Genomic DNA, 15567 nt, shown 5'->3' on the forward strand with positions numbered 1-15567 from the left:
AGCCCAAGAAAATTACTATAGTAACTGGCATATATTCCGCACCCACAATGCGCATGCGCAATTGCTGGGTGCGAAACAGAAGTCAGAAGACACTAGCACCGGCAGAGGCCACCACTCTTGCACACACGTGCAGCCTCTCCACACTGCACTTTCCGACCTTGCTCTCAGTAATATTTTGACATTTCACTTATGTTTATCGGACTAGTAGTGTAGCCACTCCATGGCAAGTGTCTTCTTGTACAAGTGTTCCAGATGTAATGAAGTGTTGTGTCTACCATCATTTGTGTGGTCTCATGGCCTGAACACACTGGCAACAAGTAGGCTTGTTGTTTCACACGTTTTGTCGTGGTGCTGCATTTTACCTCTTGTGATAAGGAGTCTGCTTCTAACGGTGGTGTGACAACAGTCTGAAATATTTACAGCCATGAAAGAGGCTATGCTTGTATTACTCTACCCCCTTTCATCCCCTGGTATGTTTCCCCCTCTGTTCCTACCACCTGATGTGGTGGTGGAAGATTGGGAAGTATATGAACATCACCCATGGTAACATTTCCCAGCTTTCCACATTGTTTTTTGTTGTTGTCTTCAGTCCTGAGACTGGTTTGATGCATCTCTCCATGCTATTCTATCCTGTGCAAGTTTCTTCATCTTCCAGTACTTACTGCAAGCTACATCCTTCTGAATCTGCTTAATGTATTCGTCTCTTGGTCTCCCTCTACGATTTTTACCCTCCACACTGCCCTCCAATACTAAATTTGTGATCCCTTGATGCCTCAGAACATGTCCTACCAACCGGTCCCTTCTTCTTGTCAAGTTGTGCCACAAACTCCTCTTCTCCCCAATTCTATTCAAAACTTCCTCATTAGTTATGTGATCTACCCATCTAATCTTCAGCATTCTTCTGTAGCACCACATTTCAAAAGCTTCTATTCTCTTCTTGTCCAAACTATTTATCGTCCATGTTTCACTTCCGTACATTGCTACTATCCATACAAATACTTTCAGAAATGACTTCCTGACACTTAAATCTATACTCGATGTTAACAAATTTCTCTTCTTCAGAAACGCTTTCCTTGCCATTGCCAGTCTACATTTTATATCCTCCCTACTACGACCATCATCAGTTATTTTGCTCCCCAAATAGCAAAACTCCTTTACTACTTTAAGTGTCTCATTTCCTAACCTAATTCCCTCAACATCACCCGACTTTATTAGACTACATTCCATTATCCTCGTTTTGATTTTTTTGATGTTCATCTTATATACTCCTCTCAAGACACTGTCCATTCCATTCAACTGCTCTTCCAAGTCCTTTGCTGTCTCTGACAGAATTACAATGTCATCGGCGAACCTCACAGTTTTTATTTCTTCTCCATGGATTTTAATACCTACTCCAAACTTTTCTTTTGTTTCCTTTACTGCTTGCTCAATATACAGATTGAATAACATCGCGGAGATACATGCTGAAATATGTTGTGCACAGTTTTTGTCATGGCTTTCTCCCACCTTGTATCAGGTGTTGCGGCATTAAGCCCTGTTGCAGGAACCTTCCTCATTGCCATTCAACAATTTATCTTCATTGCTTTCATTCTATTACTGCGGCCGCACATTTCGTGGCTGCAACAGTTGGATACTACCAATGCAAGAAATAGCCCCATCAGTCTTATCATGCCTGGGTCCGAACCCTCCAAGTCCTTAGTTGCAAAGTGCCATTCTATCAAATCAAAAGAGTCATATGTGCATGTCATTGTTCACGATATTATCATCCGCTCTGCCCTGGATAAGGACCTGCAGCAATGGACCCCCAATCAGAAAACCTCTCCCTCAAAGAAGTTTTGTCCACTGCCCAGTCGTATCAGGCCTCATATGTTACTGGTGATCAGCTGGTAGCATGATGTGACACAATGGCAGTACAGGGTGGCCCAGCTGTATCCACTATATGTGGGAGGATGACATCATGGCAGTGCAAGCCAGCACATGAACAGCATTCCAATTGCCACTCCCTGTTGCCATCCTGTGTGTCTTATTACTCCGAACATGATAAATCTTAGTGTCCCCCCAGCAGTGGGCCATTTGTCACATGCATCCAAACGAAAGCCACTTTGTGGTAGTCTAATACGCAACTGCACAGAAAGCACCATCAGACGACATGGATATGGATATCTAGGAAGTGCCACTGTCAGGGCCAGTTTCCGATCAGGATTACAACAAACTTTTTATTGAGCTTTTGGACTCTGTCGACAGCTGAGCCTGCAGGTAGCCAATGTTGGTGTTCAAACATTTCACCTCACTGTCCTAAGTGCTGTCACCAGTAAACAGGAGCCTGATGGGGTATGGTAAACAGCAAATCCTCTTGCTTAGCAATTTCACGGCTACAATCACTTGTAGGTCAGTCACTCTGACTGTTACATTTATTTGTACCAACAATGCTAGTTCAGCAAACATTTTTGGGTTTGTACCATTCAGGTTTTCAGCTTTTCAGTCATGAACTCCATACAGTTGATACGTGCTGGAGTCCCCTATCAATCACTGGAATCTCTGTACTCAGAATTTCAGGATATCTTGTGGAAGGCCTAGTATGTGCTTCAGACTTCGAAGCCCACATAACCTGAAAGTAGTTGGCTCAGCCTAGATTTTTTTGCGCTAGGTAGATTCCTATAGCCCTACACTCCTAAATCGAAGCAAAGCTGGATTGGCTTGCATCACCCAAGGTTGTGGTTTCCATTCCCTCTAGTGAATGAACCACACTCTTTGTAATCATTAGGAAACACACTAGTAAACTGCTTATCACACATTCAGAGTCTGGGGTTGACACATACCCATTGCTACATCCAGATGAGCTGTTCACACATTTAGAAGCAGGTCGATCCTTCTCAAAACTCTATCTTTGCTAAGAATATCACCAGTTACCCTTGGATGACGAGTCCAAGTGTACAATGGGTCTTAATACATCTTTTGGCCTGTACCAACACGGTTGATGTTTGGGGAGGCAAGTGCCCCACAGCTTTTCAACGCTATCAGGGACAGGTCACATCCATTATTCCACACTTTTTTCCAACTACCTGAATGATACTGTAACTGAATGAACGACAAATGACCACCTACACAATATCTAGGCTTTTTTTTTTTTTTTTTCAAAAACTCCAGACAGTGGGTATGTGTTGCAGTCTGCAAAAGTCCAAATTTTTTCAACCATCTCTTGAGTGACTGGGCCACACCATACCCCTGGTGAGTGTGATCAGCTCCATAACAGACCTGCCATGTCCCTCATCATTGCAAGAACTACTGGCTTTTCTGAGTAAAATTAGCACTGGTTCATTCCCAGGTTGTCCACCATTGCAAGCCCTCTCTACCTCCTCCTTCCTTTGTCTGGTCTCTGACGTGCAACCAGGTGTTTTTCAGGTTAAAGGTCTGCCTCAGATCAGCACTACAGCTAGCTACATTTGATTCTGATGAAACACTGACTTTGACTATGAAGCCTTGCAGTACGGCATGTAGCCAGGCCACATCCATCAGAATGCAGATGGCTCAGAGAAGCCACTGATGATTGCATCCAAAACTATCAGACCAGCACATCCACTACTCTCAGGTCAAGAAGGTGGCTCCGGCCATTGTGTATGCATTTTCTTGTATGGCGTCAAATTTCAGCTACTTATGGGCCACAAGCCATTAGCCATTAGTTTCATTATTTAGTCCATACACCTAGGTCCATTATAAGATGGCCCACAGGTTTTAACTATTGCCCTTGTTCCTCTCCAAATATCACTATAAAATCCATTTTTACCCCATTGGGAGCCATGCCAATGTGATGCCAATGTGGACATCGTATGCCAGCTGCAAGTAGGCCCGGACCTCGGGTTTAATGGAGAGGAGCTTGTGTTTTTTCATTTGGATATCACCTCCCATCAAGTGTTTCTGAGCACTAGCACCTGCGTCACCAAGGCACTTCATCTCACCCCATCCTCTTATCAACTCAGCCTCCTGGTCACTCTCCCAATCTGTTTCGTAGCTACTTTGCCTTGTGCCATTGCCTCTCTGTATGAGACAGGTTCCTCTTTCTCTAAATGGCTGACAACTCCCAGGGGGATTATTCCCAAGAGTTTGTGGCTGGGGGTTTTACAGCTGTTACACAGCATTGACCAGGAGCTGGAGCATTTAGATGCTGCATGTCCCCACTATGTTAGTCAATAGGCAGTTCCCAAGACTTTTTTCTCCTTGTGGCCTCCAGCAACCCAGCCCTGGGCCACATGGGGAAGCCAAGCACTTGGTTCACACCTGTAAAACCCAGGTGAAAAAATGTCTGCAGGACTTTCCTGTGAAGGACGCATTACAGTTCATTCTCATGGCCTATCGGTTCCCTCAGTCCTGCCAAGCTTCTCTAAGGGTGCTAGCTGGGTATGCTGCTCCTCTTCCTCCATCTTGGATCTCGCTTACCTTCGTATTCCACAGTGCTGAGTTTCCTAACAAGGTAGGCAGTCTGGGTGCATAGTTTAGGTTGGCACCCCTGCTGGTTGCCAGTAATCATCACACGTCAGAACAGCAAGCATGTCTAGACACTCCGAGCTAGAGACTGAGATATACAGCGCCATTAAAATCACCTCCAAGTCCAACAGCTATATTTTATGTGAAATACTGGGTAGCACAGTAGAAAAACTTGAATGCGCTCTCCCCCCCCCCCCCTGCTGCTCCTCTCCCCACCCACCCACACCCACCCACCCTTTTATCCAGATATGATGACCTCTGCAACAGATAAAACCTAAGTGTACATGACTGTGGCTAACTAAAAATGTCAGCCCTACATCATCATACCAATGAGAAAGTATGTAGATGCATGTGAAAGATTCATTTAATTTCCTCTTCATTTAAATCAACTCCTTCATTAGTTTGATAATACATCTATTTGGGCAAGCAATCTTCACTTGCATCTTCTCCTTTCATTTATCTCTCTGTATGTGTCAGCACAAAAACAGATATCCACATTCACATTTATTGTTTACCACATTCTACAGTTGTCAGTGTATCTTCAGTTTTAAAACTGGCTAAATGAAGTTTGTGCATCAACCTCTGTTAAATTTTAATTTGGTCTCCACAATCCCCCAAAACAATAGTATGGTCTATAAATAAGGATAACAGCAAGTAACATTTTGTGTGTGTGTGTGTGTGTGTGTGTGTGTGTGTGTGTGTGTGTGTGTGTGTGTGTGTGTGAGAGAGAGAGAGAGAGAGAGAGAGAGAGAGAGAGAGAGAGAGAGAGAGAATAGGTGCGCGCAAGCACACGCGTGCCACAAAATGTATCAGCAATGCTTCAGAAAGCTAACTATAAATAAGCCATTACTTTTGGAAAAAAATAGCAACAAAAGTACAGCAAAAAGCTACAATAAAAAAAGTGTAGCAAATCTTACTACAATGAAACCCAAGATAAGAACACTAAACAGTGTGTGCAAGATCTGTTAACATCATGTCAGCCATAAAGAATGAAACAAAGCAAAATTAAAGCAATGAATAAAAGTCATTAAAATTGGCATAAATGAGATCTGACAAAAGAACAATGCAATATCCCACTGGCAGACAAACCCAACACCAAGAAAGTCAAGTGGGAGCTCTCACCGAGTGTGGGCACCGTCCCATTCCTAGTCAGAAAAACTAAACGAATAAAAAAAAAAAAAGGTGACAAAAGCTATGAATAATGCAATCTATAATGTGAGAAACATTAACATATGCACAAAGGCCAGAAATACATTTATTTAAATACCTCAAACAACATGGAAACTAATGAAATGTATATAAGCTCTCAATAAGTAGACTAATCACAAAGCAACTTCTGATGAAAGCATTTCACGGTTCATTATGGAGAAGTACTATTTTAACACTATATTTTCAAAGATACTTAAAACAAAAATGACATTAAATTACACATCTACAGCTAATTATGAAAGAATCATGCAAGTTAATATGTGTACATTTTCTACATAAATATGAAAATACTGATATTGTACTGGCACTATCCCACTGCACTGAAATATCAAGTTTAAAAGGCTGAACTTTGCAACAGCAGAAAACATTGTGCATTAAGAAGTATTCCAAATATACACCAATCATGTTCATATTTATGGAGGTTTGACGTATTTTTCACTGAATGTAATTAAAAATTGGGTTTAATGAGAGGGAGTAACTGCATCTACATTCTGTAACAGTATATCCATGCTCCAAAAATCAGAAATTTGGACTTTGACATCAATTTACATCAACCAAATAAACCCAACATAAGATTTAGTGTTAATTACAAGCAAACAAAAATGAAAAAACTGCCATGCTTTTTATACCCTTGTGCAAAATTATCTACAGATCTACATTGGGCTTCAGATGTCAACTTCATGGATATCAATTAGTGCCCTTCTGCAAGTCTATTAAAATTTTAAGACCAAAGAAAAAAATTCACATCTTAACTGAGAATAAATATACAGAAATGTAATGTATTTTATATTAAAAAGAACAGCACAATTACTGTTGAATATTAACTTCTCAGTTCATGTAGCACAGCCACAAAAAGCAGAGTGCAATACTTAGTTGATGGTCCAGTTTCTATTTTACCATCAGTTCTTCCTTGCTATTAATTTATATTTCCAGCACTTAATACCACCAAAACCTTATGAATTTAATAATAAACTAAATCTCTTGGAAACGGTATACAGGACAATAACGTGTACAGTGGGATAGTAAATTCTACTCTGAATGAATGTATTAGGTATTATAATAGTAAACACTGTATTATGAGGTTAGCTATGTTACCACTTTTATGCAGTTTAACCTTCTCCCTTCCTTTTCATACTGTGCTTTAATATTAGTCATAAAACCTCAGATGAAGGCACCCATTTTTTCATGATTAGCCACCACAAATGACAAAAACTATATGGCCTGGAAAGCACAGCTTGGTGAAGAAACCTAGTGAACACTGTTAGAAAACAACATACACAATTTACAAGAATCAATGGAATTCATGTGCAAATTTTTGGGTGAAACATGAAGTCTATCAGGCTTGAATAGTAGATAATATGATTGGAATCACGAGTGTAATTTCGAACTAACTTGTATCTATGACTGCTGTATCGCATCTGAGAAGTGTACAGCAAGACATTGGTTTGTGATTGCCACAAACATTCCCAAAAAGAAAGTCAACTTTTTATTTGGGGGATGCGTGTGATTGAAGATAGTTGATAAACGTAATATGTCAAGTCTGTGGTTCAGTGTGACTGTAATTTATAGTTCTGAAATCAAAGCTTATTGGACTCTGAGCGAGAAAATACGTAAAGTAGGGAAAAACTTAATATAACAGAAGTAACACTAAGTTTCATCTATTGTATGACAGTACAGAACAGAAAATGTCTGTGGTTTCAATTGTGGCTGTTCAATATATAACTCTTATCACTTCCCACAACCAAGTCTACCGAGTGCCTATGCTATCTCAGCTGTAGGTTTATTGTAGAGGATGTGGGAAAGATATGTGCAAGTAATAATGAAACTTTATACACCACAGATTTTGTATTTATTTACAGATGTGGACTCCAACAGCAGGGAAAAAATTTCTCAGAGCTGACTCTGAGACACATTTTGACCAATTTTTATCACATACCATCAAATTTCTTGCTAGGTTACTCCAGTAAGTTCACATTATGCATATCTTTTGTGACATTTCATAGACTAAATATTACACAAGGTAGGTATGACACCTTTAGTTGCGAGTTTCCTGTCCCCTGAACCAATTTCTTGTGATGGGAGGGGGCGACAGAGAGGGCGAGGCCAGGGGAACAATTACAATAGGCCTACAACGGTAACAGAATGTGAAAGTGTGACTGGTCTACCTACCCTGAAGTTGGGTGAAATGGAAGAAGAAGAAGAAGAAGAAGAAAGCAGGCATATTTAGTAAAACCCATAATAACTTTAAGATGTCAGCTAAATTATATTATGGTAAACTGCAGAGAGACTCAGGTCTTGATATTCATTTAGACCATATTTTAGCAAGAATAAAGGATAATTTTTTTCTCTCAGAATGCCAATGGAAGGTAGCACGGATAAGAAAAATAGAATTCTCAAAAAATTGGTAGAACAGTATCTGATTTACAGAAAATTTCATTGCTTCCAACTTCTCTGTTACGGCAATGTTCACAAAAAGAAATCTAAAGCAACAAACAAACTCTTGTGTTTGTGGTGTGTTGTTTGAGTGTTCTACATAAACATTTAATAGACACTCATGGTAATGATGAAGTTTTTGAAGTGAATTACATATTTCTTTTCCAGTTCCTTGATTCCAAAAGTCAGTGACTGGTACCACACTAGATCATTTGGAACATTAAAATTGTTCAGATGCAGAGATATAGAAAAATTAAACTGTGTATTAACCAGGTCATACCGTGTCATTCATTTTGGAATATTAAGCTATTTCATCCCTACAACTTAACAAATAAGACAAGCATATACCAAAGCAATCGAATACTAACATACAAACTCAATCTTATATTATCTTTTTCTACCTTTGCAAAAGTTCCTGTCATATGTTTTCTCACTTGGGAAGTGGGAAAGTTTTGAAAGCTGTATTCAGTTAACATGGAAACAGATGCAAAGATGCCTAGCACAATTGCAAAGAAGGAGAACAGTACATTTCAATAAAATATATCATTAATTTTTGCACCCACATAACAACACTCTCACCTGTCCTTACAGATAATGTAAGCAATTAGGAACAATGGCCATTATTAACATACTGGTGACTGTGAGTATGTGTCAAATCCCATGTCCAATGGTTCATGGTTCAATCGCCATTCAATCCAGTAATTTTTACTGTTGATTATCACTTCTTTCACCTCTCGGAGTGATGTGTGTATGAAAAATGCCAAGCTGCACAGTGGTTTGGGGTCTGTGTTAAAACTGTAGGTCCACTTATAGCAGGCTGGTCCGTTAGTATATAGGTCTGAAGAAAGTAAAGGCATGCCACCTCCAATAGGACTACACCCAGTGAAGCACTGCAGTGATCAAACCCACCACAGATTTAAAACTTGGCTTTACTGACCAATGTACACTGCAGATTCATATGACACATCATCAAAAAGACTGGCAAGAGATGCTTGAAAAACAGAAATTCCACGTGTAATATTAGGAAAAGGATAAATTGCTACTCATCGTAAAGATGACCCATTGAGTTGCAGACAGACATAACAAAAAGACTGTTACACATTAAAGCTTTCAGTCAATTCCTTTTTCAGCGAAGAAAAACTCATACATTTACGCCAACAAGCACACCTCATGCACACAAGTCCATAACCAACAGCAGCTTTGTTTTCTTTGCTGAAGGCGACTTTGGCTGACAGCTATAACGAGCAATGGTCTTTTCATTGTGCCTGTCTGCAGCTCAATGGCTCATCTTTACAATGAGTAACAATCTAACTACTCATGATATTGTTGATATTCCATTGTTTGAATTTCAATTAATGGTTGTTAATTGTGTGGTTGGAAATACAATCCACAGAACTAGCTTAACAAGAAGTGGTAGTTCCAAAAATTGGTTCACCACTAAGCAACACGATATCATGACTGTCATTCCCAAAGAAAAAAGGGGAGCGGGAGGAGGGCAAAGGAAGCAATAATATAACTTTTTCATCATCAACAGTGGTGCATAAGAATATAGTATTATGTTTATCAACACATGACAATCTGTCAGTTGTTGATGTTGCAACACACTGTATGTATAAAAAAAAAATAAATAAAAAAATAAAAAAATATTATATATGCGGCTTGTCATCAGAGCCAACCCCCCCCCCCCCCCCCCCCCCCCGCCATCACCCTACTTCACTCTCTTACTGCACACTACATCCTATGTACATATAAATAAATATGCCAATAAACCTTTCAGTTGTGTCTCACATATCCATCATCAGACAAGAATGTAGACTGAATAATGGAGAACTTTCAAAGGACTGAAATTTTGAAAACTACTGCCCATTCTCATATATATGAATGATATACTTTTCTGTTAATATACATGATTAATTTGTTTCTAGACACTAACTACTTTTACTTTTAACTATATGTATCTGATATGTGGCACTTGGGATAATGCCGAGGACACAACCTAGAGCAGATTTGTTCTTATCTTCTGAAGATTGTCTGCATAGAATTATAATTTCCGCTGTGAAATTTTATTTGTGATAACATACAGTTGCAATTTCTCTTCTCAATATCCAGTATTAGACACTCACCATTGGGAACAGCAGGTACCTTCTTAGTCTGCACACGAGCGGTTGCATTGTTGACCTAAGACATTTCACATATATCTATTACTATTTCAAACACAACAAAAAAGATCATCCATTTATTTGATTTTTATATTAATAAATCAAATCCAACAGCAAACGTAGTACCTTTTTAATGTTACAAAAGTCTTTAAAAATGGACTTCTAAAATTGTGGCATTTTATCTAGGAACCCTTCTCAGGACTTCAGAATGAAACTATTGGAAAATACTTCATAAAATAAAATTACTGTGAGTAAATTTCTAATATGGAAGCAACCATTTTTAACTTCCAATAATGCAAGCATGTTTGTAATTTGAGAAATGGGGATGATGACTATCAATGGAAACATTTTTCCCCCTTTGAATGGGCCCAGATGTGGCTACCAACCTATGTTGCTGTTGGACAATTAACAGTACTGTATATAATATCTAAGTAAAACTTAAGATGTAGTCGATGATAATTAACTATAGAAAAACTAGTTATGCTAGAGATGAATTTCATTATCAAATTCCATAACTGTTACAGTAACACAAATACACACCGATGTATCAGTTATTGTTGGATATTTCTTTATGGCAACACATCAGTTTACTGTCATTCAGAATAAACAAGTGAAAAATATATAGAAACATATTTGATGCACCATAATTACCACTTCATTCCTCCCTCTTAATCTCTGCATAACTGCCAAACCCAAGAGATGTGATATCTGTGACACATATTCCAATATTTAATTGGATAGATAGAAAAATCTACTTGCCAAGCAGCGGCAGAACCCACACAAAGACTGATGTGGTTGGCTAACTTTCGGAGCCAATGGCTCCTTCTTCAGGTTGAAGGTTGAATGGGAAGGAAAAAGGGTGAAGGATAAGGACTGGAGAGATCTAGGAAATGAGGTAGATTTTGGGACAGTCACCCAGAACCGTGGGTCCGGGGAGACTTACCATACAGGATGAGAAGGAAAGATCTTCTGCCTGAAGAAGGAGCCACTGGCTCCAAATGCTTGCCAATCACAACAATCCTTTGCATGTGTGTGTTCTGCCGCCACTTGGTGAGTAGATTTTTTATCTATCCAATTAAATAATTGAGTGTTTTTGTTGTCATATTCAAACGTCTGATTTCCTACCTCCAAACTTCCCTTTCCACTGTCAGATTCATCAGTAGATTAAGTTTGTTCCCTGTGTTTCGACGAAGTCCCATAAACACACCCTTTGTTGTAGTAATGATTTCCCTTTCTTCTGGATAATGAGTGTTATCTTACAGAGAAACTCTCATATCGAATCTCTTGCTTCTTCAGGGCAAAGAAATCACTTTCATTAAACCAAATATTTTTTTTCTGTTCTATTAAAAAACACGCAAATCCTCTGTACAATTCCGCATAGTCATAGTACATCATACGAATCACCTATACAACATTTAGTAACTGAACTACACTTCTGTTTCCCCCTCCCAAGTTCCTCTAAACCATCTTAACAAAGTGCTTTACGTTTTCACTTCACTTTCCATGGCATTAGGTATCAAATACTACTAGTCTCTCATTCTTTTATTTCCCACTCTTGTTTTTCATCCCCATAAAATAGGTTTTAAAGATAAATTCACTAATCATACACCTACATCTACATCTACATCTATACTCTGCAAGCCACCTTATGGCATATGGTGGAGGGTATTTTGAGTACATTGTCATTTCCTCCTTTTCCTGTTACAGTCACATATGGTTTGTAAGAACAGGTGACGCTAAGCCTTTGCGTAGGCTCCTAGTCTCCCCAATTTTACCTCAATGATATTTTTGCGAGATATAAGGCAGAAGCCATATAATTAAGTGATGAAAATATACAAGATGTTGAAGGAAAAACATGTTTATATACAAAATAAAGGACTAACGATGAAATGAAATGATTGTACAGCATTGTTGGCCGGAAGATCCCATTCGGGTATGGGGGACTGAAACTGAACTAAACTCTGTCCATACAGCCCTCAGAATTCCCAATGGTATCAACTGACCACCATGTCATCCTCAGTCGATAAGCGTCACTGGATGCAGATATGAAGGGCATGTGGTCACGACAAAGCTCTCAGGCCATTGTTAAGTTTTCCTGACCAGAGCCACCACTTCTCAATGAAGTAGCTTCACAATTAGCCTCACAAAGACAAAGACTGATTGCAACCCACTTGGCAACTCACTTGGCAACATCACTCAGGACACCCAGATGGTCACCTATCCAAGTGCTAACCAAACCCATCAATGGTCACCTTCAGTGATGTGACAGTAACCAGTGTTACCATTGTGGCAAGGCCGGTGGCATTCTGAAGATACTAATATAGAATAATTGATGACTATAAATGCCACAAAGTACAGAAAAGCAACAGGTTATGGATGGAATTAATAATATTTCATAAATCATCTAACTTCAATTTAGGTGGTGACACTGTTTTATTAGCTGCTGGAAGACAGGGGGGGGGGGGGGGGGGGTCAACCAAGGACAAAACTCCAGAGAAATAAATCTATCTAACTCAACTTACAAACTGTTTGACAAAATTACAAAAAACAGACTTCAAACAATAACTAGATATTTCCTTATCAAAGAACCAGCAAGTGTTAGGAAGAATCATTTAACTACTGATGCTATTTTTGCTTCACGGCAAAATACTGAAAAATAACATTTCATATCTTAACCAAGAAATCTTACCACATTTTGAGAATGCCTTCAGTAGTATTTTAAGATAAAAATTACATAATACACAGTTGACACATTACATCAGCAATTCACACCAGTACAAGAACACTTATTTGTATTGGATCTACATGAGTGACATTTATGTCCTACCTTACAATATCTATATTGACAATTCTTTTCAAACATGGAGCTTTAAAGCTGATTCTTGACTACTGCTGGATGGTCTACCAATATTAAAAGCATTTTCTTGTTCTCACAACCTGCACCAATTCATGAGACAGAAAATTTAGTACAAACAACAGCTAACGAACGGAGTTTGGAAAATGATCTGAAGTTTTCAGACCAAGGAAGCTAATAAACCTGACTTTTAATTAAAAATGTCGTTTACAATAAATTATTTAGGAGCAGAATCAGAAATGTACTAAACATGCGAATTGAGAAAGGGAAGTTAGAAGAAAGATGGAAAAAGTTAATGTCTGCATAGAAATAAAAAAGAAACAAAATAAAGCAAATGAGATCTTGCATGAACAAGGAAAATGTGGGGAGCACAGTATGCAGCACAAAACCTAAACTGAGTAGAAGTAGTAGTAGGAGTAGGAGTAGGAAGAGTGGGTAACCTAACACTTAGTTACACTTCCACGAACACTTCGATAAACTTCTGAAACCTTCATGTACCGTTTGGTAGTAACTGTGCCACCAAGAAATATCGCACCAATCATTCTGTGACTGAACGTTGCACACCACACAGTCACCCATAGAGGGTTAAGAGACTTCTCGATCGTGAAATGCAGATTCTCAGTCCCCCCCCCCGCTTCCCCCTACATGCATCAATTTTGATTACTGAAGAACCCACTCAAATGAAAGCGAGCTTCGTCACTAAACAACATCATGCGCACACATACTAATTCCCATCATGTACCGCAGGCAACTGTGTGGTTTGAATGTCATGGCGCAAACCATTCAGAAGTTACGACTATTTTATTTCATATAGCTCAATAATTGTTACCGTATACCTAGATAAAATGTGTGTGAAATACATACGTACTGACTACTAGCATAAATAAATACTTATCGTACCACCAAGTGTCAGAGTTGCCAGTGGCAAGTTAATGTAGATAACTGTAAGATCCACTTCTTCATAATTTCTATGTTTCGTCCTGAAGCAATTTATTTTTAGATTCCTTGTGAATTTTGAATGTTTTAGTTGTATACAGCTTAGGGGATCCACAAGCATCATTGATAAAAGATTTTATATTGTTCATTCAAAGTTCAGTATTTAGTGTTGAGCTCCAGTTGTGTCATACCTATAATGTGCTTTTATTTGCAAACTATGGGTGAAAAATGGCATTGCTATACTATTACATTAAAGCTGCAAGTGATTGCATATGCTAAAGAGCATGAAAACATGGCTGCAGAAAGGCATTTCAGGCAACTTCCGAATGAAAAATGATAAGAACTTGGTGGAATCAGCAATATGTTTCACAGAAACCGCCTTCACAGTAAAGGTAATCTGCGAAGTGAAACCATTACTTTAAGTAGAACTCAATACCTGGATGTTAGAGAACATAGAAGAATGAATTTCAGTTTTGATGAAAATGATTATGCACCAAGTGTAAGTAAATCCACTAACAAAGGGATTGCTGACTTTACTGGATCAACAGCATGGTGTTAAAGATTTTTGAAAAGCTATTGGCTTAGTATGTGGAGCAAGACGAAAATATTACTGATGATGCCATCAAGTACAAAGAACAAACTGTTAAATTTCTTCGATCTCTTATTAAAGCAAGGAAAAGAGAAAAGTTTGAACTTTCACAAACTGGAAACATGGACAAGACTCTGCTAACCTTTAACATGTGTTCTAACAGAACTGTGGATTCCAAGGGCACAGAAAGTGTTAGTGCTAAAACTTCAGGCTACAAAAAAGACTCATTACAAAGTTGTTTTATCCTGCTATGCTGTTGTGACAAAATTGCCACCTCTTTTTTTTACCTTTACGAAACTATTGCCAAAACAAGTGTTTGTCCATGTACACAATAAAAGCTGAATGGACGGAGAAGGAATTAGGTGCTGGATGGATAAAATTTGGTCTAGGCAATCTTGAGGCCTACTGAAGAAGCCTGCCCTGTTAGTTCAGGACCAGTTTCATTCTCAAAGAACAGAAGACATTAAAAATAGACTGAATGAACTGAAGACTCAGTTAACTGTAAATCCATGAGAACTAACTAGTTTACTTCAACCATTAGGCATTTGATAGACTATTTAAGAGACTTACAAAGGAGAAGTGGAACAGATGAACGCAATCCACAGATTTTGAAAACACACTGTCAGGAAGGAGGAAGACACCTAGTTTCCGAAGTTCATGACTGGATCCAAGCTGTATGGTACTCTTTCAAAAACTGAAGAAGTGATGAATTTGCTTAAGAAATGTGGCATCAGTAAGGCACTGGATAATACAGAGGATAATGATTGTATGAGGATTCAGATTCGGACGTGGAGGCTTTGAGTATTACTTTCTTCAGCTCCAAGGATGAATTTTGTGGATTTTAGGACACAAATCCTCCCCCCATGAACCATGGACCTTGCCGTTGGTGGGGAGGCTTGCGTGCC

General features: G+C 38.8%; 1 protein-coding gene across 38 annotated transcripts in view; it reads right to left on the reverse strand.

Moving 5' to 3' along the window:
• The window catches only part of LOC126357786 (RNA binding protein fox-1 homolog 2-like), a 399772-nt gene that overhangs the window by 47400 nt on the left and 336805 nt on the right, over nucleotides 1-15567 (reverse strand). For 32 of the 38 annotated variants that reach the window (XM_050007509.1, XM_050007505.1, XM_050007517.1 and 29 more), the window contains one exon: nucleotides 10248-10302. In XM_050007509.1, the coding sequence (XP_049863466.1) occupies nucleotides 10248-10302 (55 nt within the window). Of the gene's footprint in view, nucleotides 1-5604; nucleotides 5641-10247; nucleotides 10303-15567 lie in introns of all 38 variants that reach the window. The other 6 variants (XM_050007513.1, XM_050007496.1, XM_050007489.1 and 3 more) reach the window with 1 other exon arrangement.

Source organism: Schistocerca gregaria, chromosome 1 (assembly GCF_023897955.1).
Source record: "Schistocerca gregaria isolate iqSchGreg1 chromosome 1, iqSchGreg1.2, whole genome shotgun sequence".
Taxonomy (NCBI): Eukaryota; Metazoa; Arthropoda; class Insecta; order Orthoptera; family Acrididae; genus Schistocerca; species Schistocerca gregaria.